The 24,463-nt window shown below is 41.2% G+C and overlaps 1 protein-coding gene across 2 annotated transcripts in view; it reads right to left on the reverse strand.

Annotated features, from left to right (window-relative positions):
• AK9 (adenylate kinase 9) overlaps positions 1 to 24,463 on the reverse strand; it is an 83,062-nt gene that overhangs the window by 37,795 nt on the left and 20,804 nt on the right. For both annotated transcript variants that reach the window (XM_069974826.1, XM_069974825.1), the window contains exons 7-18: positions 23,617 to 23,787; positions 21,874 to 21,996; positions 17,673 to 17,747; positions 16,002 to 16,103; positions 13,796 to 13,935; positions 13,536 to 13,716; positions 12,641 to 12,785; positions 9,740 to 9,817; positions 9,486 to 9,581; positions 7,619 to 7,752; positions 6,263 to 6,419; positions 3,567 to 3,681 (exon numbers count right to left, since the gene is read on the reverse strand). In XM_069974826.1, the coding sequence (XP_069830927.1) occupies positions 3,567 to 3,681; positions 6,263 to 6,419; positions 7,619 to 7,752; positions 9,486 to 9,581; positions 9,740 to 9,817; positions 12,641 to 12,785; positions 13,536 to 13,716; positions 13,796 to 13,935; positions 16,002 to 16,103; positions 17,673 to 17,747; positions 21,874 to 21,996; positions 23,617 to 23,787 (1,517 nt within the window). The remainder of the gene's footprint in view (positions 1 to 3,566; positions 3,682 to 6,262; positions 6,420 to 7,618; positions 7,753 to 9,485; positions 9,582 to 9,739; positions 9,818 to 12,640; positions 12,786 to 13,535; positions 13,717 to 13,795; positions 13,936 to 16,001; positions 16,104 to 17,672; positions 17,748 to 21,873; positions 21,997 to 23,616; positions 23,788 to 24,463) is intronic.

A 24,463-nucleotide genomic window follows, 5' to 3' on the forward strand; every position in this document is an offset into this window, starting at 1 on the left:
CACTCTCCTGATAATGAGGCCCCGAGTAGATTGGTGGCCAGTAAAGGGATACACCTTACCCTTCTGCTAGCCTTGCGTAATATCTTACATTACTGGTTACAAGATAAGCTTCCCCCGATAGGAGAACTCACTAGATTGCTAAAAGAAACAATGCATTGGGAATTACTATATGCTCTAAAAACCAAAGAAACCTCCATGAAAGCATTTATGGGGAAATGGAGGAGATTTATAGAACGTAGTCTTTCTCCGGGGGAGAGAAATCGGCTCATGCAACACTTTAGACTCACTGGCTGGTACTGTACTGAAGACGTTAGAGGCACCCTGGGAGCTCTGAAACTCACGGATCCTGACACTGACACCGAGACTGAGGATAACGGGTTGGGAATGATTGGTCGGTCTCACCTCTCACCTCACACCTCACATTCTCCACTTTTCATTTCTCCGACTTCCACTGCCACTGAGATGTGAACTCTGATGGCATACCGGATACTCATGCATAGGAATAGTTGGCTGTGTTTTGTTAGATAGTTTATTTGTTTTATTCTCTTTCTTTTGTGTTGCTTTTCTCTACTCTGCCTAGTTTATATGCCAGATATAGATATAAGAGGCTATCCCCTCGATATTACCAGGGGTGAGAGATAGCCAGCTTTATATCAGGCGATCAGTTTCGCCCCGACCCTGTCTATTCTCCCCATGGAAATAGCCCATGACAAAACAGCTCACTTTTAGTCCTAGCTTTCATGATACTATGTTATGATGACGTGCACAGGCCTCCGTCTCTTTGCATATGGACACGGACACTGATTAGATATGTGAAAGGGCTTACATTGCCTTGTCCTCCCCGACCCACCCTCTGAATGGATCGCCGAGTTTTTGACGGCACCTCACTGATGTTCCACTGCTTCAGAGGATTTTGGAGGAGTTACTCAAGTGACTGGATGATTCTGGAATGGACATGGTGGGAGGTGGGCAAGCCTCAGATATCTTTATGCTTTGCTCCCTATATATCAAAAAGACATCGGATACCCCTAATGCTTTCTGTGTTGTTTTTTGCAATTGGCTGACATGATGTTACAATAAAATGTCTATAAAAAAAAAAAACACAATTGATAATTGAGGCTGCTTTTGCAGACTATTAGTTTAGTTGCTAATTCATGGGGCTCCAAGGGGGATATGATATATGGTCAATGGGTAGTATACCCCCCTACCTCGTTTTATGTTAACCCATGAATGATTTTGCAACTAACACTATAGAGCTACTCAGTTTGTTATTAATCATCTCCATAAGGGCGAAATAGTGAGAGAGTCTTTACAGAACGGGGTGTTTTGTGCTTATCCCCGGTTCTGTGGTAAATTCGAAAAAATTCTGTGACTCCCTCCTGTGACATTACTGTATCAAAGGATATTACCCTGGTACATCCAGTTCTGTTGCCAAGCCACTATTACGCACTGTCAGGGTTCATTTGAACCAGAAAAGGATGCTCTCTATTGTCTCATGTTTTAAAACCACATTATTTATTGCACAATTTTTAATATCATTACTAATAAAAGTTAAGTCTTATATATTAGGGATCTTCACAGTTTGTTCTATATTGATCCGTTGTTTCTAAAGTCTAATATATGGCCGATCTGGGGGCCTTCTGAAGGGGGCCTTATGGAGTTGGTGCAGAGCATTAGGGAACAGGCCAAGTATATGTTGTCAGCAATCTGAGTTGTCAGCAGGAGAGTCAGCGCAGTACCAGGGATGAGACGGATATTGCAGTCAGACAGGCAAAGGGTCAAAACAGGTGGCTTCAGAGGCAGGTCAGGCAATCTGAGTCGGCGGGAGAGGCAGGCAGTATAGACGAGGGTTAGGCAGAAAGCGTAATCCGAAAAACAGACATGGGTCAGGAAATACGGGAATAAAGCAGAAACAGCAGACAGACACCTTCGCTTGGAAAGCTAGAATCCAACAATGCTCAGACAGGAAGGGGCAGGTCGAGTCAGTTTAAATAGGCACAGATGACTGTAGATTGGCAGACAGCAGTAGCAGGTAGGAGAAGAGCAGTTGGCTGCCTGCGCACCCTAGTGGCCAGAGGTGTCATTGCAGCAGAAGGACAAAGAAGACGCTGGAAAACACGAGCAGTCCCAGGATGACCATGGACCACAGCAAAGGAGCGGACAGGACAGTGCTGCCGTTGGTGAGTCTTGTCTGACAACTCCCTGGAAAACATGAATACAGCCTATGGTTGTACCCTTGTTTTCCAGGCAGCCCTAGGGCTGCATCCAACTTTTTTATCCATTGGTAATCAAATGCAGAGAGTCTGAACCTGAGCGTGCTCGAGATTTACTCATCACTAGTGACCACTAGTGCTTTGCTACTTGCAGCAAGTGTATATTGTAGATTTCTGAGGCTGCAGCATACACAGCCTCAGATGTATCTGGATTTACCAAGAGATTTGCACTTCTTTATAAGAGTACACTTGCGAAGGTTTATTTAAACATCCCAACTAATATAGTTATACTTGTAGGACTTGTCAAGTTAAATATTTTTGCAAATACATTCATTTGGCAAACTTGCCTCCTTTTCCTGATATGCCTGCTTTTTTTCCTCCCATTGCACGGAACGATTATCGTCCGTATTCGGACGATATCGGCCGCTACAGACGATAATTGTCCCAGTGGAATAGAGTGCAACGATCAGCCAACATCGTTCATGTTGGCTGATCCTTGCAGTTGCTTGTTTTTCAACATGTTGAAAAACAAGCGACTGATACAGAAACAATCTCCTGCCGTCGCTCCGTTGAATAGGAGTGTCGGCAGCAGACGCTGCTGCATCCTATGGGCTGCCCGGACGATCAGCGATCACCCGGGCAGCCCCCCCCCACAGGTCCCCGCCGCCCCTCCTGCAGTCACCCGCTCGCTGCAGTCGCGCCGAATAGCGGCGGCAGCGAGCGTGGAACGAGGAGCAAACGAGCGCTCGTTTGCTCCTCTAGACGACCCGTGAAATAGGGCCATTATTGTGTAGGTTACAGAATACTACTCTGGCTGGTGTATATATATATATATATATATATATATATATTGTAAATGTTTAGCAAGAAACTGCATTTATGCTATCTATATACACATCAGCCAGAGCACTGTTTTTAGAGCAGAGTGGTGTTTAAGTTACCTAGACACTGAGCTGTCAAGAATGGAAGGAAAAAAAACAGCATATCCGGAGAAGGAGGCAGGTTTAAGGCTATGTTCACACAACATGAACAACCGGGCGTTCCGTGACCCTGGCTGGTCTTTGCCCGGATCATCCCGGCCGGTACTTAAGTACCGGCCGGATGATCTTTCCAGCCGCAGAGCTCTGATGCTTCACTGTGTGAACTGACAGGGTTTCCTACGGCCACAATTCAGTTATTTGCGGTGCCGCACGGATCCCGGACAGAGTGTATACGATGTGTATATGCTCCGTCTGGGATCCCATTGAAAATGAGGCATTGTTCCACCCCGCAAAAAGTATGGCAAGTATTGCCGATGGCAACAATGGTATACATAAATAACAACTTGTCACAAATATTGCCATATTGCAATACCTTGCTTCTTCCTCTTCTTGAATCTTTCTTGCTCTTTCCTTTTGAAGCCGATGTAATATACTATTGTTTATTTCTTGTTCATTTAGGTGGTAAAGTCTATTGAGCAAATACTTTCCTGGAATAAACGTAAATGTCAGGATAAATGATAATAAAGTTCACATAGCTTCGTATCTTATTTACATTGAACTTGGCCAGATAATGAAAAACTAGATTTAAGAAAGACCTGTCAGCAGGGATTTGACTACTCAAGTAAGCCCACATGCACATAGGTCACCTAACCAGGATTCACTGCATGACTTTTTTCTTTACTGACTGTCTGCTCCAGAGCCGAGATAAAGCTATTCAAATCCATATGCAAATAAGCTGGAAGTGCCCAGAAAGTCATTCCCCAGGCTGCAAGAACCCAGCTAAGGATGGCTAATCCACCCCCAAACACAGCTCTTCCAGCCCTTTTAAAGGACAACACCGGCCAAAAGTATTTTTTAATATGTTATTACTTATGGAAAGTAAGGACACTTGCTCCCCAAAGTATTCCATAAACGTATTCAATCAATAAAGCATAGTGTACTGTAACCCCATCTAACACTCCATTACATACAGCTTCATAGACAATACAGTTCCATAGGCTTTTACATATAGTGCGCCCCCTGCTGGACACTCCATAGGAATTACAGCTGATTCGTGCCGTCACGGTTTTTGAGAGAATTTGAAAACTCCTTGATCTACTAAATTAAGGGAAATTGCACTACATGTGCATTTCCCATAATTAAAGGGGTTGTCCGGCGATAAAAAATTATTCACAGAATAACACACATTACAAAGTTATACAACTTTGTAATGTATGTTATGTCTGTGAATGGCCCCCTTCCCCGTGTCCCACCACCCCCACCCGTGTACCCGGAAGTGTGGTGCGCTATACATTACCTCTCACGTGCCGACCACGGTCTCCGATCGTCAGCAGTGACGTCTTCTTCGTGAGTCCGGCGGATCTTCCCGAGTGCCGGCCGCCCTCTGCAGCGTCATCCGAAGCTCAGCCGCGATTGGCTGAGCATAACTGTGCTCAGCCAATCGCGGCTGAGCAGCTGATGACGTGGCCGCGTCATCAGCCGCCCAGCCGCGATTGGCTGAGCACAGTTATGCTCAGCCAATCGCGGCTGAGCTTCGGATGACGCTGCAGAGGGTTGCCGGCACTCGGGAAGATCCGCCGGACTCACGAAGAAGACGTCACTGCTGACGATCGGAGACCGTGGACGACACGACATGCGGTGAGTATAATGCACCACACTTCCGGGTCTAGCGTGGGTGGGGGGAAACACGGGGAAGGGGGCCATTCACAGACATAACATACATTACAAAGTTGTATAACTTTGTAATGTGTGTTATTCTGTGAATAATTTTTTATCGCCGGACAACCCCTTTAATGTACATTAGGAATTTGTCTAATTTTCCATAAGTAATAACACATTAAAAAATACTTTTGGCCGGACTTCTCCTTTAACTGCCCACCCTTTTGTTGTGTAGGAAGGTCTTGCATAAGCAATGTCTCCTGGTCCCAGTTCGGGGCATGAGCAATCTTTTGACATCCAGACCACACATATAACAGGCTAATAGAAAGAAATGTCGTTATAACTTTCAAACTCTAAATCAACAGTAGATTAAGCAAGTTTGCAATTTACAATCATAATTTTTTTTTGTTGTTATCATGCTGTAAAACAAAGCTGAACTCACCAGAAATCATGGTCTAGTCTCCTGAAGGCAGATTTTCTGAATTGTGCTGGTTGTAAAAAAACACAGAGAGTCATGGTTCAATGTGTCAATCAGTCACATGACTGCCTTCTCTCTGTGAGCGCTCAGATGACCTGGGATACACAGGACTTCGTGTTTTCTGACTGTTTTCTGTTTTTTTTTTTTTAGAAAATAAGAGTCAGAAAACAGGAAGTGCTGTGTTCTCCATGATAACAAAAAAAAAAATTAATGTAAATTGCAAATTTGTTTTATATCACATCTACTGTTGATTTAGATTTTGAAAGTTATAATGACAGATACACTTTAACCATATGCAGCCCAGAACAAGGTCAACAAGAGAAAAAGATGGGTATGGTGGAAAGCAATTAACATTGCAAGGAAGGAATAGAGCAGTATTCAGACCAGTGCAAGACAATAAATAATACATGCACAAAATCACGATCAACAGCGCATCCTCCACCATACTCCATGGACAAAGGCTGGTTCTGAAGCTTTCATGGGCATGGATGCTGCAGGGAATATAGAAATGTTTTTTGTGTAGACTTTGGTGTAAGATCGTTGCAAATTTTTGAGCAATCACTTATTTGCTCAACAATTTTCAACTTTTCCTGCATTTCGTACAAAAAATGTGAGAGCATTGCACAAAAATCAGTTTTTTTTGTAAAAGCATTAAAGGAGTACTCCGACCCCCCCACCCCGGCTTTTCCAGCTTTGAAGTAAATAAGAAGTAAACCCATAGATCGTAAATATAAACAAAATCAAGAAAAAAAATACACAACTATCTAGCATACTAAGATATATGCCATGTCCCAGAGGTGGAAGCCACATAAATTTATTTCTATGGATATATCCATGTCTGGAATAGGAATACCCCTTCTATCTTTATTTACATTCATTTATAGAACGGTTATTTTGTTATATATACTAGAAAAAAGAAAGATTTTGCTTACCGTTATCTTCTGGATTTTTTAAACAAATAACGGTGTCTGGTAGAAGTCCCTTTTCCACTAAAGGTATCCAATAGTTAGGTGAATTAGGGAAATTATCTAACACCCATCCTCCAACAGGGGGGGCACCAGGAAATCGCTCTTTATTTTCTTCATTGAACTGTATAATGATAAAATATATGTGAAGTAACATACATGGGAAGTCCTGCTGCTAGGACTGTAGAATGGCTGCAGATGGAGGGTTATGTGACCACACTTGTTACTCAACCTCCTCCAAAGTAACACACTACTACAATGGTGTTCTGTCTTGGTCTTTAATTGGCTGACTTAAAAGCAAGCAGAAGACTGTGAAAACGGAGCAGTGGGGAGACTGGGGAAGGTGAGTATTACTTGTTTTGTTATTAATGCCCAGCAACACTTAAAACATTAAAATATAGGTTCTCTAGACTAGAGTACCGTTTAAACTGAGGCAAGAAGCATATGCAGTATTACGAAAGTATCTCTGAAGTGTCTCCCATTATGAACACCTTTTTAATTTCTTACATCTCAGGAATATTTTACATTTTCTACAGGAATGTATTATGTGTTATTTTTCTTTCATCGTATCATTTGTTTGCAAGGCCCACTTACACAAAAACAAGTTCAGTGATACTGTCCTTTTTTACTGTCCTTTTTTTGCTAAAAATCTCAGAAGAAATCCACATACTTTAGCAAATAAAAAGCCAAAAAGAGAACAATGCTTGTGTCACGCTCATCTATAATCAATACTCCTCTCTTTTTCAATTAAATGGAAAAGATCACTTGCTAAACTTTACTGGTGGTATTCAGCCCAATAGTATACTGAACACACACAAGAAATTAGAACTTATGTAGAGGGATATTAGTTGGACATCTACTACTATGGACATCTACTACACTGTTACCCTGCACAAGTTTTGATAAATCTCCCCCAAAGTATGTAATTCTAACTTGAGATGATGGCAGTCATACACATGACTTGCTGCAAAGCTCGAGTCGATCCGAACCTAAACTTTCGGCATTTGATTAGCGGTGGCTGCTGAAGTTGGATAAAGCCCTAAGGCTATGTGGAAAATATGGATATAGTCATTGGCTGTATCCATGTTTTCCAGACAACCTTAGAGCTTTATCCAAGTTCTGCAGCCCCTGCTAATCAAATACCGAACGATCGGATCGACTCGAACCCGAACCCAGTTCGTTCATCTCTAATAGTCTTCCAGAGCTGGAACATTCTGAAAATGCATATTTAAAGAAGACTTTAGTATAAAATATTGGAAATGCCTTATGTAATAAATAAATAAATAAATAAATATATATAACTGTAACATATACAATTCATACCTCTGTAATTGCTTTATCCAGCGCACTAATATAAACATCTGGACCTAGTGTTATTGGGGTTTCTTGCAGTAGTTTCACAGCTTCCGCTACCATTTGTTGGACTTGAGGATGATCAGCGGTGACTTCTACTTCATCTACAATATGATGCAAAAATAGAAAAAAGTTATTGGGGTACTCAGATAGCAACGACCACTACCGATGCAGCAGCTTCTGCACAGCAAGCGGTGATTACTACCACCATCTGCTCTGCTAGTGGCTCTAGCGGATAGCAATAGTAACCACCCCTTGCTGTACAGAAGCTGACGCATACAGCAATAGTGACAGGCAGCTTCCCCCGGGGGTGGGGTGGAAGTGGGGCAGTGTATTGAGCCTGCTATGTTTCTCTTAATAGCGCTGTGTGTCAGCAATGAATCAGAAATACAAATGTTGGTGGTACTAATGGGGCCCTTGTAACTCCTTCCTGCTGCCACTTAATGTAAATTAATGCATGAACAAAAAAAGTATACACTTATTTAAATTTAAAGTTCTATGATGTTTTAATTAACTTTATTAAATCAATGTATTAAAAAAAAATCATTACTCTTCAAAGTAAATGAACGCTGGTTTCATTTATTAAAGGGGTTGTTCAGTGAAAATCTTTTTTTTTTCAAATCAACTGGTGTCAGAAAGTTATATAGATGTGTTATTTACTACTATTAAAAAAATCTTCCAGAACCTATTAGCTCCTATATGTCCTGCAGGAAATGTTTTCTTTTCAGTCTGACACAGTGCTCTCTGCTGACATCTCTGGCCCAGAAAGGAACTGTCCAGAGCAGGAGAGGTTTTCTGCGGGAATCCCTATAGAAAACCTCTCCTGCTCTGGACAGTTCCTTTCTGGGCCAGAGATGTCAGCAGAGAGCACTGTGTCAGACTGAAAAGAAAACATTTCTTCTGCATGACATATAATAGCTAATAGTTACTGGAAGACTTGAGATTTTTTAATAGAAATAAATTACAAATCTATGTAACTTATATATAACACCAGTTAATTTGAAAGAAAAATATTTTCGCCTGACAACCGCTTTAAAGACTAAAGAAGGCAAAGGCATTTTGGGGGAAATTTATCATTCGACTCTTTTTTACATCCACACTGCTTGAGGTATTTTATCAAAAATTCTTAGGGTATGTTCACACTGTAAAAACTGCGGAATTCTTTGCGTGGAGAGCGGCCTGATTTACTCCATTGCTTTCTCATCCCTGGCAGTGTGCTGACTGCCATTCACAGCCCGAGTTGCTAACTAAGTTTACTTGTAGAGCAACCTGGTGTCCAGCTTCCGCATCCTGGAACAGGATAAAGGGTGAAGACCTAGAAGGCACTTAGACTCCACTCCCTGGTGTGGCCCAAAGCTAAACCATTTTGGAAGCACAGATGGTCTACTTCCATTGCCTGTTACACCTATAACTAGAAAGAAACTTTTAAACTTTAAAAAGTTTGGATCAACCAGGACCTGAACACTCACTAACTCATCAATCTTTAAAATGAGCCAGTAGAAGTATGCAGTCGTGTTCTTTTCTCCCTGGCATGACATAAGTTCCATTATAAGCCCATGTAGCAAGATGAAAAAGGCAGCAAGCCGAGGATTGAAGTGTATAAATGTGTGCTTCTCCCGGCTCATTTTAGAAATCAGTGGGGATCTGAACACTCAGTACCCAACCTATAACCAATTTCACATGCTATATGTTAAAGGTTTTTTATAATGACAGGGACAACTTAAAGGAATTATAAGAACAGCATACAGTATAATATTTGAATGCTGTCAAACATTTTGTCTGGTTTGGGAAGTTGTGAGAATTCTTAGTAATAATATTATTCATTTACAGTTTTTACCTGCTTCTTTAAGGACACTTGGTTCCTCTGTCTTCTCCGTCATGTCTTCATTCTGCACTGGGGTCTCCTTGGTTCTATCTAATTCTTCTGCATTTTCTATTTAGAATAGAACAAAAGTTGAATTGTATGTACATTATACCATATTCAACCTTCATAGTTATAAATATTAGAAAAAATCCAGCCATGTCACAATTTATTATATTATATTTATTAATGTCTTATGTAAACATTTCTAATGTACATCCATTTCTTACCTTTCCTACTATAGTCTTCATCTACCTGACTTGATGTTTCATCAGGTTCTTCTTCCAGTTTTGTTTCTTCCTGAGCTTCTGTCATTAGTATGATAATATTGGTTATTAAACTTTTATCGCAGAAAAAGACTGGCATATCAAAGAAAGTCTTAACTGTCATATTTTAAATAATTTTTATTATGTTATTATCTAGATACAGCAAGTTATATCCCAAACATTGAGAATTTTCTGTGTAATTTGTTATTAACATCTTTAGGGTAGCTTCACACATAACGGATCCGCAGCGGATTTTACGCTTGTCTCATTGACTCATTGTTATTTCTCAAGTGCAATCAGCGATCCGCCCAAAGAATTGACACATAGGTTCTTTGGGTGGACGACAGACTGAGCTTGAGTTAACCCCTAGACGACCCTGGAAGTAGGGTTACGTCATGGAAGTCTGTCCCCAGACGACCTATGACGTAACCTTACGTCCTGGGTGTTTCTCCCGGCTCCGGAGCGGAGCGTGCTTCATAGCAGGTGGGGGCCGGCTGCAAACAGCAGCCGGGACCTCCCCCGCAATGACACGGCGTTTAAGTGTAAGTGACAGGGGGAGTCCCCTGTCACTTACCGATCGGGACCTCCGCAGTGTGACTGCGGGGGTCCCGATCGTTGAAACGGACTGCCGGAGGTCTCTTACCTACCTCCGTGCGGTCCGATCGGCGATCTGCTACACTGAGCCTGCACAGGCAGGCTCAATGAGCAGATCGCCGATAACACTGATCAATGCTATGCCTATGGCATAGCAATGATCAGTGTATAAATCAAAGTAGTGTATGTAAAAGTCCCCCAAAAAGACTTCAAATGTGTAAAAAAAAAAGAAGTTCAAAACACTATTACACTACCCCAAAACCCCTCCCCCAATAAAAGTCTAAATCACCCCCCTTTCCCATTATATAAATAAAACATATAAAAATAAATGGATAAACATATAATATACCGTAGCGTGCGTAATTGTCCGATCTATTAAAATATAACAAGCGTCATTGTGATCGGTGAACGGCGTACACGAAAAGAGGGAAAAAGTGCGCAGATTACCGATTTTATGTTACATTATATATTTAAAAAAATCAATAAAAAGTGATCAAAACGTCCGATCTTCACAAATATGGTATTAATAAAAACTAGAGATCATGGCGGAAAAAATGACACCCCATACAGCCCCATAGGTGAAAAAATAAAACCGTTATAAGCGTCACAATAGGCCCATTTTATTAATATGTAATTGCCAAAAAAAAGGATTTCATAAAAAAATACATATATAACATTAGAGAATCTGTGTAACCTGCATATGGTTGTGTTCGGACTGACCTATAGAATAATAGTGTCATGTCGCTGTTACCATATAGTGCATTACGTAGACACAGGAACCCCCCAAACTTTACCATATTGCATTCTTATTTACGATTTCACCTATTTATATCTTCATAAATAATATATTTGGAATTCCATCATACATGTTATGGTAAAATGAATGACGCCATTACACAGTACAACTATTCCTGTAAAAAACAAGCACTTACATGGCTTGTAGATAGAAAACTGAGAGTGCTAGAGCTCTTAGAAGGGGAGGAGGGAAAAACGAAAACGCTAAGATCAAAATTTGCGCGGTCCACTGGGTCATTTTGGGCCTGGTCCTCAAAGGGTTAATGGAACAGGCAGAACTTCAAGCGGAGTCCAGGGCGCGACCAGAAATTCTGTGCTTAATTCCGTAGTAAGAAGATACCTGTATAGGGTATTTTTACACATTTTACTGTATTTTCCAGCGTATAAGGCGACTGGGCGTATAAGACGACCCCTGACTTTTAAGAAGATTGTCAGGGGTTCGCCTTATACGCCGGAAAATGTTAACCCCTGCCTGACCGCAGTCCTGCTGCGGTCAGGCAGGGGTTAACTGCAGCTAAATAAAATAAAAAAAACAGTTAACTCAGCTGGGGCCCATTCCAGGCCTCCGTGCGCAGGCCCTTCTGTCCCTTTCCCAGCGCAGGCAGTGTGATGTACACTGACTGCGCCGTGGATCCCCGAAGCTCTCCCGAGCATCTCATTTGTGAAGCTTCGGGAGAATGACAGAGGCTCCGGAAGTATACGAAGCCTCTGTCATTCTTCAGAAGATCTCCTGGCAGCAGAGCTTCGCCGATGAAACACTTGGCTGCTCGGGAGAGCTTTGGGTACGTCACACTGCCTGTGCCGGGAACGGGACAGAAGATGTGCGGAGGTTGGGAACGGGCCCCAGGTGAGTTAAATGTTTTTTGTTGTTTTTTTTTTATAGTGGTCGTCCTATACGGTGGGGATGCGGCCATTTTAGAGCCCCCACCGTATTGGGCGACCATACCCAGGGTATAAGACGACCCCCGACTTCGAAGAAGAATTTTCGGGGTTAAAAAGTTGTCTTATACGCCGGAAAATATGTTAGTCTGCTGCTCCTTTTTAGAATAATGCTGCTTAATCCCCACTCCTGTTAAGTAGGCATGGAGGTGGAAACCCTGTGTCATGTATTTACACTGCTAGTTACAACTTAGATACATTCACTTCATTGGAACTAAGCTGCAATACAACAAACTGAAGACAGATGTGGTGCTGTTAGTTGTGGAAACCAGTAATGTTTTTTTTCTTATTCTGAATAACCCTTATAAATGTCACAATTTTGAAATTGCTTCTTTGCAGCAGACTATGGGGCAATGTGTCAGAATACTGTGTCAAACAGCTGAAAGGTACTGGGGAGCCTGACTTGAACCTCTGCTTGTATTTGACTGCATCTCTGCCTGTAACTAATCAGTAATTAATGCTCAAAAAACAGATGAAGAACAACAAAAACAGAAGGAAAGAGAGGATACAATGGAAATGAGTGACATTTACTTATACCTTGTGCTTTCAATAATTTCTCTTGCTGTAACTTTTCTCTGACAGCTTCTATAGCTTTTTCTGTGGCCTCTTCACGAGCTTTTATTATGGCATTTTGTTTAGCTTCTTCCACATATGGTATAATAAGCACAGACATGTCAAAAACCTAAAAAAAAAAATATAGATCACATTAAATTGCTGAAGGAATCACTTAAAAAAACACTGGCGATGCGTAATTAATTACGCGAAACAGCTGTTGCGCTGCAGAGAAGTCACTGCCGTCCTCGTTACCTGCTTTGTTTACGATGGACTTTTAAAGATGAATTAAAATAAAGAATGAAAAATTTTTAATGGTGAGTGCCCTTATTCCTTCTTTACTTGTTTCTACCAATGAAGACATACATATTGTATGAACTGTGATATGGTTTGGACCCAAGAAGTGGTGGGATACAGAATGTTGCTGCATGCTGTATTTTCACATTGATTACACACTGTAATACTATGTCAGATGCTGAAAACTCTTAGGGGGAGATTTATTATAGGGTGTAAAATTTAGACTGGCGCAAACTGACCACAGCAACCAATCACAGCTCAGCTTTAGGCAGTGCTGAAAGGAAAGAGGAGCTGTGATTGGTTGCTGTGGTCAGTTTGCACCAGTCTAAATTTTACACCCTTTGATAAATCTCCCCCTTAGTGTAGATTAATTCCTATTATTTATTGACTGGAATGAATTTGATTCCTTGTCAAGATGAAGGTTCTGTAAAAGCTACATCTATTACAAGAAGCAGTGCACACACTTTGCTATGATTTATTAGGGCTTGTAGAAGTCAACTCAGAGTTCTCCAACTTGCATAAAAGCATTCAAACCGCAGCCTTTGTATACATTTGCTTCTGTGAAAATTTTGTACTTTTATACCTTTCCAGAGTATTTGTGGGCTATTAATCTGCAGACTGTTGATTTCCCTGAGGATTTTGGTCCAAGGACAGCCACCTTGCAGGGAGGCAGTGGCATAGGAGGAAGAAGGTATGGCCGAGGATTCTGCATGAACTTTATCAATGATTCCTCAGAAGAAAGGACATACATTTTATCTAGAAAACTAAAAACCAATAACGTAAGTTATATCAGACTATTATAACAATGCAATGATTGGATATAGTTTTCTACCGAAAGCTTACCACACGGCAAATTCTGCCAATCCTTTCTTAATATATCCCTCTTTCAAGGCTACAGGACAGTAGGTACCCCATCTGCTTCTGCGCCATCTGTATCTTGGAGCAATCATACGGTAAGACGACAGTGTTCTCATCAGTTCATCCTATTAACAAACAAAAATCCTATAATTCACTAGTTAAGCAAATTTTGTCCATGGGTCTCTATAAAATAATAAGGCATCTATTTATTTTATAGCTGATCGATTTTAAGCAAAGCTGTACCCACAATCTGACCCCCCAAACCTCTTGTACCTTCGGATAGCTGCTTTTAATTCAAGATCTGTCCTGGGATCCATTTGGCTGATGATGCAGTTATTGTCCTAAAAAAACAACTTTTAAACTTGAAGCCCTGTGTCAAATTGGCGTGGCCATGTGTGTGCCCTAGGCTTTCACCACCTCGTCTGTCCCTCTTCCCCGCCCTCTTCAGCATTAGGAACACTCCTGGGCAGCATTTTTCCTATTCCTCACCTGTATGAACACTGCACAGGTACCTTAAAACGCAACTATAATTTCAGTAGCCAAAAAATGAAATTCCTCAAATAAAAAGCCCTCGTGTTACCTTTTAAAAAGAGCCCTAAACTGCGTTGATAGTGTGTACGCTCGCTGAGATATCACCAGTTGTTTGGCTCAGAGGAATAAATGAATTTTTCTCCTGGCTGAGACAAAGTGGGCGTGGCCTATCCCTCATCTCCCTGGCTGCCTCCCTCTATCCACTGAGCAGCACCTTAGCAGATGTATCACACATAGCAGGATTAGATACAGCCCCAGCATACAGTATCACAATGTAAGATTAGATAAAGAGCCCTAGCAGATGGTATCACACAGTGGGATTAGATACAGTCATCTGCTCTCATTACACTGTAGAATAATGTCAGCCATGGAGGTGGGGGCACCTGCTGCAGACCTCTGATAGTGAATGTTATATGTACTATGGAAGGACTACAGCTGTGTTGTGCTGGGACTTGTAGTCCTCCACTCAGTGACTCACCCACTCTCCCTCATGCAGTACATTGGAGTCATGGCTGGCATGCCCCCCCTGGGTAAAGCACTGAGTACTTGACCCTCCATCCAGCTCCTCCCCTGTGCTGCTCCTCACACACAACACCCTCAGCTCTGCTATCACCTCTGTGAGGGGAGGGGGGAGAACCTGCTGCTAGGAGGGGGGAGGAGGGTTTGTTTATGTCTCTCTCTATGTGTCATGGCTGTTATCTGATGCTGCTGTCAGAGTCCGTACACTCAGGACGGATCTGCAGGGAGGGGGCGTGTCCAGCAGGAATGCAGGAATAAATCAGAGCCAGAGAGGGCTGTAAGGGCATAATCAGCCTTATGTATTTAAAAAACTGTTCATTTTAGGTTATTAATGTATATTGCAAAAAGTCTTATCATGACCTAAGCTAACTAAAACTGAAAGGTCAAAATATTTTATAGTTGCGCTTTAACGATTCAACACATGTGCAGTGTTCACACAGGTGATGAATATGATAAATCCTGCCTGGGGCATTCCTAATGATGAGGAGGGTGGGGAGGAGGGATGGAGGGGTGGTGCAAGCCTAAGACAAAGACACTCTAGGCCACGCCAATTTGACACAGGGCTGCAGGTTTAAAAGACTTTTTTAGGACAATAATTGCATCACCTGTCGAACTAACCACAGGACAGATCTTGTATTAAAAGCAGCTATCTGAAGGTAAAAGGCAGATTGTGGGTACACAGTTGCTTTAATCTACTGTTCTACATTACGTTGTGATTGTACTTTGATTACATTGCAGTTCTTCTTTGAGATAACATCACATGAGGTGAGGCTTTTGACTACTATCTGTCTTGAAGTTGCATCTAAATGTCATAACTACAAACGAGCGCAACTCAAGCATGCTTGGACGCAGCACTAAGGAGTCCGGGAAAACATGGATATAGTCTATGGCCAATAGCGGTATCCATGCTTTCCAGGACTCCCTAGGGCTGCATCCAACTTCTTCTGCCCCCAGTATTCAAATGCTGAAGCATTGGATGGAAATAAATGAGTATAGTCACATTTGTACAAATATCTAGCAGCCATGATTTGATCAATTTCTGTTCCAGATGTTTTCCACCTAAATGCCATTCTTTCATGTTCCAAATACTGTATTTCTTTTGCATTTTAAGTGGCTCAGAAATAAAATGCCAGTTACTTACACCTTCAAGGCCTTCCACCGACTCTTCTTCCTCCGAGTTGTAAAGCTTCATTACAGCGCTTCCATGACGAAGACCCAAGGACTCCAAACGTGATAACACAGACTGAAGAAAGTAAACACAAGTGCAGGTTTAAATATAGTACTAGTTACATTAACAGCCCATTTTACTTATACTTGGTTTATTACTCATACTACTATTAAAAATATATATACTGTAGTAAAAGGACCATTTTTATTAAAATATCAAGAAGGACATAATAAAACATATGACTGGCAAAAATACAAGAAAAAAACAGATTTAAAAAAATACATGTCAATAATGGAACCCTGCTTATAAAAGTAAGTGACTCCCCTAACTGTTAAGATGTATGCAAACAAAAAAACTTATTTACTGTAAAGGGTAAATTTGCTGTGTTTGCTGTCAGGGCTGTAGCAGCGTCCCGTGCTCCAGGCCGCTGCCGCACCCACTCCCTTGGCTCTCCTGTACACGTGGACACCTGACCCCACATGCCAGGGCCTAGCTCCACCTACTCTTCAGCCTCTCAGGGTGTCTCACCGCTCCACACTCCTGCTCACTGTTCCCGTCACCAGTGCACACGCCCGCCTCCTAGGGCCTGCACACGACGGCTCAGTGAAATTTAGGCAGTCCACCCTTAATTGGTTGTATGCACCTAAGCACTCCTCTATAAATGCTGCACCTGCCTTGTCCCCTCCTTTGGAGACTCTGTGCATGTTACCCTAAGAATTGCGGTCCCAGCTCTCCTGCCTGTGATTCCTGCCCATGACTCCTGCCGTGACTCCAGCCCATGGTTCTTTCTGCTGTCCTGTCTACGTGTCTCCTGCTGCATCTCACCCGCCACTGCTAGCAAGCCAAGCCAGAGGTAGTGACTTAGGGGGTCCCCTGCCGCAACAAATCTATCCCTTCTTGAGGTGGGCTCTGGTGAAGACCAGCGACCCCTTAAACTATGCTCTCTGGTGCGGTTTTACTGTGTATTAACCTAGCCATAGGCCATGACCACACAGCGTCTTTTTTTGGCTACTTTTTAGACCAGGCATAATTTTGCAGCAAAATATTGGCTGTTATTTCAAAACCACAGCCGTTGTTTTGATATAACGGCAAGTGCCAAAAAAAGACATTGTGTGGTTTTGGCCTTAATCTAACAATCGTAAATTTTTATTATGTCCTTGATATTTCAGCAAAGTGTAAGATTTTAGTTCTTATAACATGGCCTTTCTTTTTTTTTGTGTCATTAATTTAAATGGCAATGGACTCAATACGTACGGAAATTATATATAGAGATGAGCGGAACTTTCGGACTTTCAGTCCGAAAGCCAGTGCGAATCCTGCGATCCCGGGAATCTGCGGCCGGGATCTTCCAGGGAATTCAAGATACATTCCCTGGAAATCCATAGAATGTATCTTGAATTCCCTGGAAGATCCTGCCTGCAGATTCCCAGGATCGCAACTATGCACCCGGGATCGCAGGCAGCGCAGGCATACTAATTGAGCGAAGACTTTTGGTCCGACGGTTCGCTCATCCCTAATTATATATGGGTGATATATACTTCCCTAATTTTTTTAGTGTTCATATAATTGTGAATTATTATCATTATTTTTTGTTGTTATTATTATACAAATAGTATTGCTAAAGATGTATTGTTAAGAACTTACTACATAGAGTTCATCTGATGTCTTATTTCCATCAAGTTCCATGAGGTACTGAGGGTCATGATCAATCATAACATCCTGTAATAAACCAGCAAATAAAATGTGGAAATAAAACATTTATAAAAGTATACATAATCAGTACAGTTAAACCCCCCACTAGGGACACACTTTAAAGCATTTTGCTTTTATCCTTGCTTCTGTTTTTTTTTACAGCTTCCTATTTTCACATATAGTGCTGGCCATGTCTCGTTTACATTGAAGTTTAGTCAAAGGAGAAGCCTGATAGGTCTGTTTCCAGCCCTTATCTTGCTTCTCCTGAACTATAGGTCTCTGGAGGTCTCCATGCACGTTAGCCAAACGTCAACTGGATCCACCTTATTATGGGGGTCTCCAGACTCTTCCCTGACAGAAGATATTAAGTAAGAAAAGGGTCTGGCATGTTGGATCTCAACTTCCCAGCCCTTTTGTTCTAAAAGAGCAGCCAGGCAGCAGCTTACCCCTCCTCCTCTATGGGTACCTTAAAGGGGTACTCTGAAGAAAAGAAATTGACTTTAAATCAACTCATGTCAGAAAGTTATACAGATTTGTAAATTACTTCTATTTAAAAATATCAAATTTTCCACTACGAATCAGCTGCTGTATGTCATGCAGACAGTCCTTTCTGCTGTCACCTCTGTCCGTGTCAGACACTTCCCAGAGCAGGAGAGGTTTTCTAGGGGCATTTGCTACTGATCTGAACAGTTCCTGACAGAGGTGGCAACAGAGAGAACTGAGTCAGACTGAAAAGAATACACCACTTCCTGCAGGACATACAGCAGCTGATAAGTACTGGAAGGCTTCAGATTCTTAAATAGAAGTAATTTACTAATCTATATAACTTTCTGACACCAGTTAATTTGAAATCAAGTTTTTTTCACCCTTTAAAGAGAACCTGTCACCCGGCATTCCGGCGCATTTCTGGTGCGTGCGCGCACGGCTGCCAACGGCGATATCTCTGTCCCGGGACTGGGTCCAGGAGAAGGACTTCCAGCAGAGGGTAAGTATCCGGGGCTCCACCGGGGGGTCAGGCGGGCTCTGCGCTGGAATGCCGGGTGACAGCTTTCCTTTAAGCCATTGGCTTATTTTTACCCCTTATTAGCTGCTAACAGGCCCACTTTCAGCAGCTCAGTTACCCAAGATTCTGTCCTAATGGTTAGCATAGCATTGGATTCTGCTTTATAAAAAGTGCATGTTTTCCTATCTACTATTAGTATGTTATCTGTTATCCAGAGCCTTCCAGAACTAGAATTGATAAATGTAATATTCTACCTTGTTATAGAAACAAAATCAACACTTTCAAAGAATTTCTTTTAGGTCAAAGAAAGTATAAGACGTATCTATCTATCTGGGAAGATGGTGAAAATTACATACAGTTCAAAGCTTTTAGCACATTCATTCGCCAAGTTCATTTACTGTGTAACAGCAAGTCCATTTTAAAGCAAAGAGACAATCACTGAAATAATTAAGTCTTCCATCTAGCAAATAACTGCAGAGGACATTTTTGGAAATATAACGTCAAACAATGAGACGTCTCATTATATAATTACATAACATCCCATTACATAACATAACCGCAGTCCATGTGACAACCTTTATGCCTAAGCACTATTCTCACATAGAACCACATTATTACTTTCCAGTGGAAAAGCAAAGCTATTTGTCAGCAACAGAGCAAAACACACTGGACAGAAAAATAGACTGAAAGAAAAAGAATGGATTCAGTAGATTATATATATATATTATATATATATATACACATTAAAGCAAGTTTTAATGGTAAATATATTTTTGGGGATTTTTTTTTTCTAATTTTCCAATTTACTTTCTAAGTTATGACATAATTTTAAAATTTTGCAGTTTTCATTGTTGCCACTAGACCAAAAACTAAGTTTTACAGTACAAAGAGACACCGGTATAATACAATAGCGGTGCCCTGTGGAATGACCTCTTTAAAGGTCACAGAGCATGCTCAGTAATGTTTCGCATTCAGCTCAATGGGACAGGTCCTGTCTATTTTGTTCTATCTCCATAGGGCTTGCTGTAAAGCATTTCACTAAATGCTGTGAAAAACAGCCTAGTCAAGATGGCAGCCCCTATATAACAATAAAAACACAAGTTACAGGCATAGATTATACATGGATTTTGAGGTAAAATTTTCTGTCTCTTAAAGGGGTACTGAAAATTTCAAATCAATTGGTGCCAGAAAGTTATACAGATTTGTAAATTATGATTTGATAAATATTTGAGTTTTTTTTTTTTTTTAAACAAGTAATTTATAAATTTGTATACTTTTACGGTACCAGCTGATTTAAAAACATTTCTTTTTCCAGAGTAATCCTTTAAATCTGCTGTGTAAACTAGTCCAAGGGCTTTGGAGAATTATGCCATTCAGATGACTGGTTGCCGCCCCCTTTCCCAGCCTTGCTCCCTGCAGTGAAACACTTTTTCCCAGTATAAAAATATATCCTGGCAAACGCTGCTCGTATGCTAGGGGAGATTTGATGGCACAGATTGGGGCTATGTTCACACTACGTATATTTCCGCTCGTAATGCGAACCGCGAATATACGCACGTAGTTTTGAGGTTGATGCGTTCCCTTGAAAGTATACGATATACGGCCGCACAGTTCACACTACGTATGAACTTACGATTGCATTGTATACGCTTCCGGGAAAAATGAACAAGACCATTGTTTGAGGACGGAAATGTTCGAACTCACGGCCTTGGATTCCCATGCGGTCCCGTACGGAGTACTTATTTCAGTCAAATTGAACTTGATTTTTCGATCCAAAAGGTTCTGTGTGTTTTATTGGGCTGGGCGAAGATTTCCAAGTAAATTACCTGTTTCAGATCGCTACGAAACAAGCTCGGGAAGCATAACTCTACTACGGGCGTATGTTCGCAGTGCGTACGCATCCGGCCGCATGTCAATTTTTCGCACACGCCTGTAGTTTCAGCCCCACATGTACGGCGGCGTAAGAACTGCGTATGGATTCGTACACAGTGTGAACATAGCCTTGAAGTTGCTGATTCAAAGCAAATCTGCAGCTTCAAATCTGCGCCATCAAATCTGCGGCAGATCCTGTACCTGTGAACGCACTCTAAAGGGGTTGTCGAGCATAAGCTATTAATCTATGCTGCTGCCAGGGGCTTTGGGGAAACAGTGCCATATACTTACCTGTTCCACTTTGCTGCAGCTACCAGTTCCTGGGCCACCTAAATCCGCTGCTGTCATCTTTTTCACAACAACTGCTGATTTGCCTTTCCCAGAGGATAGTGCATAGCACAGTATAATGTTGTCTATGCTGATGGGCCACTTCCTGTTGGAATGGCATGTTATCGGATGTTGTGAAAATGATGACAGTGGAGGAAAGCAGCAGACAGCAGGAGGAGGCTGGGAACCAGGAACTGCATAGTAGTGGGATAAGTAAGTATAAGGCACTCTTATGTCCCCTGTTTACGTTGGACAACCCATTTACTCCAATATTCTTCATGGATGACAATATTCTAGTTTATCAAGGTAGCATCAGCAGGGTGTTGCTGCTGGAGACTGGGCTAACTTAAATAGCTTGTATATTCTCTACCCTGAACCTCAATGACCAGAAGGCCGCCCTTCGAGAAGAGTGAGATGCCATGCCTCAGCAGACAAAAAGTCAACTTGTGAACAGCATGAGACATCGTTGTCAAGTTGTAATTGAAGGGCACACAACAAGTCATTGAGGCATTGACATTGAGGAACCACTGTTGTTTGTTTTTTGTTTCAATAAATAGTTTCAGATGAGGAAAATCACCATTGCTTCCTCCACTTAAATGCTCTACTTTCACGATATAATATCAATGTAGCATGCATTTTTTACATTTTTCATACATTTTAGCAGCAAGCCAAGCATCCCGAACTTTACACAACACTCTTGCATAGAAGTCAATGAGCCAGCTTACAACTAAAGCCTTCTAGGGTCCATGTAGCTGCTGTAAAGCATATCTTTGACTGTTTTAACAGAGCATAGAAGCTATTCAGACAAGGAGACTGCCCTCAAAATCAATTACAGAAAAAAAAAAGTAAAACCAAAAATACAAAAGAGAAGGAGTACTTTAGTATCTGGTTTTATTTAGTTAAAAAAGTAGTTCTTTAGCTTTTATTTATAAAACACTTCAAGGATCTTACCTCTACAGGACGTAAAAGAGTGTCTTTGTACAACCGTACACGCTCATCAACATTTTCGGGGAAGTCTTCAGGTCTATACACAAGTTGGCGTAAAATGTCTTTGGAATTGTCAAATTCTTCTTCCTACAAAGAACAGAACATCAAATAACAATCTGATATGGCAGAAGTTGCATGTAAACATTTTGGGTTCTGTCTGTATATTTACTCTTGGAACTTTAAGGTCCCGTGCACACAGAGCAAGAGAGGCGGAATTCATTATGACGTGAAAGCTGACGGAATTGTCTGCCGCAGAATGCTGCCAGCCTCTGTGTCATAATGACACTCTATGGGAGGCTCGCGCTGCATATCATGTTCATTCTTCAGCGTGGAGAGAGGAGCCGCACCAGCCTCTCATACAGTGTCATTATAGAGTGACACCTAATGTGCTGCAGAATATGTTGGCGCTATATAAAAAATAGAGATGCTGCTAGGCACCTCTGGTGTTGTTTAACTCAAGGGGGGAAACTGTTAGGGGATCAATTGTTTAACCTGCCAAACTTGCCAAAATCAGCTGGATCCAGCAACATAAAGTTCAAGTCTTTGTCAGAGTCTGACTGTCTTCATACACATATCAAAATGATGACCGTTTTTATTGGACGGCCATCATTTAATGACAAATAACTGGTGTTATTTTTATATTTGTTGTTAAATAACGGCTGTCCAGTAAATAGCTGTCATTTTGCTGATGAGTGAACATGGTCTTCTAATTCTAAACAGGCCTTAACTTCATAAAAAGTAATTAATGTGAGGGGCTGTTCACCTTGTGATGTTCATTTACATTCGGAGTACATATTGACATTCTGTTAAAAAGTGATGTTGACATATACCCTGCCATACGGCAGCAGCCCTATGTACTTTTAATGGCCTTAATGTAGCCTATTAGTGAACTTGTGCATACTGCTTTCCACAGCAGACCAAACTCTTGAGTCCTATAAAGTAAACTCCTATATGAGGGAAATGGACTGAACATAGTCACTAGTTGACTATGTTCGGACTGTTAAGCTGAAAAGAGCCACTGGTGGTACACCTTAATATTTGTCAGCATCCCTTTTTGAAAGCTGCTGACTAGAGATGAGCGAACCTCGAGCATGCTTGAGTCCATCCGAACCCGAACTTTCGGCATTTGATTAGCGGGGGCTGCTGAAGTTGGATAAAGCTCTAAGGCTATGTGGAAAACATAGATATAGTCAATGACTGTATCCATGTTTTCCAGACAACCTTAGAGCTCTATCCAAGTTCAGCAGCCCCAGCTAATCAAATGCCGATCGTTCGGGTTCAGATGGACTCGAACCCGAACCCGGTTCGCTCATCTCTAGTGCCGACATATACCGTAAATGCGAAGGGAAATTGTGACGTGTACAGCCAAATTAAAGAAATATAATTATTTGCAAACTGTGTGATTTATGTCAGTTACAAAACTTGTATATCTACTGAAATTATTATACATAAATAAGCCAAAGCTGCATATTTTTAAACATGCCATACATGTTGGCTGACACAAAGTAAGCCATATACACTCCCATGTAACAATATAAGAAGGGGATTATTAAAATCTTAAGAAAACCCATATGTCTCATTAAAATGGTATATATATATATATATATATATATATATATATATATATATATATATTTCTACATATTTGGGTTATCAGTGGAAATGCCTTTAATCTGTTTAGAATCCAGTATACTTGAATGCTGTTACCTCTTCTTCTAGCTCTTCTTCCTCTCCTTCTTCCTCTTCTTCTTCTCCTTCCTGAGGCTTTTTCTTTTTCTCCTTTAGAGCAGGATCCCACTCTTCACGCTTATAAATTCTGCCTGTACCTGGATCTTGCTTAAGTCCACTTAGCCTTCTGATCAAGTCTTTGTCTGGACACTTTAAATTTACATTAAAAAAAAAATATATATTAGATGTCATGTACTGTATTATGATAATGTGGCAATGGGACAATGGTATAGGTGTTAGCCTGGGTGTGCTGGTATGGTTCAGTTTTTATCATGTTTCACTTAAGAAAATCACACAGCCAATAACCATATGGGAAAACTGTGGAAATGTTTTATGTGGTAAATTACCATGCTGTGCATACTGCTGCATGTGAACTTGTCTAATAGTAAGGAGGAGGGAGTCCCCCTAGAGGCACTGAACATGCAGGGATCGGTGGACCCTGACATTATCCGCCAAAGCTTCAACTTATCTGGTGATATTTTTCTAATTGCTCTAACACCTGCTTGTGTTGCACACTTCATATTAAATTGTCTATGTTGCTATGTTCTATGTTGCTCTCTGGAGTTGCATACACCTAGCACTAGACCAATCGGCCGTATGAACATCACAGACAGCAACCATTGTTTGACACGGCCGTGTCAAAGAACGACTGCGTTTTGCCATGTGTGAACATGGCCTCACAAGTAAATGACAGGATTAAATTTTTCTTTCCATTTCACCCAACAAATGTATACTTTCTCGTTTCTCAATATATTTTACATGGTAAAAGGATATTAAAAAGTATAACTTGTTTTGGAAAAAAAAAGAAAAAAATGAATACATAAAT

Source organism: Dendropsophus ebraccatus, chromosome 6, assembly GCF_027789765.1.
Source record: "Dendropsophus ebraccatus isolate aDenEbr1 chromosome 6, aDenEbr1.pat, whole genome shotgun sequence".
NCBI classification, from domain to species: Eukaryota; Metazoa; Chordata; class Amphibia; order Anura; family Hylidae; genus Dendropsophus; species Dendropsophus ebraccatus.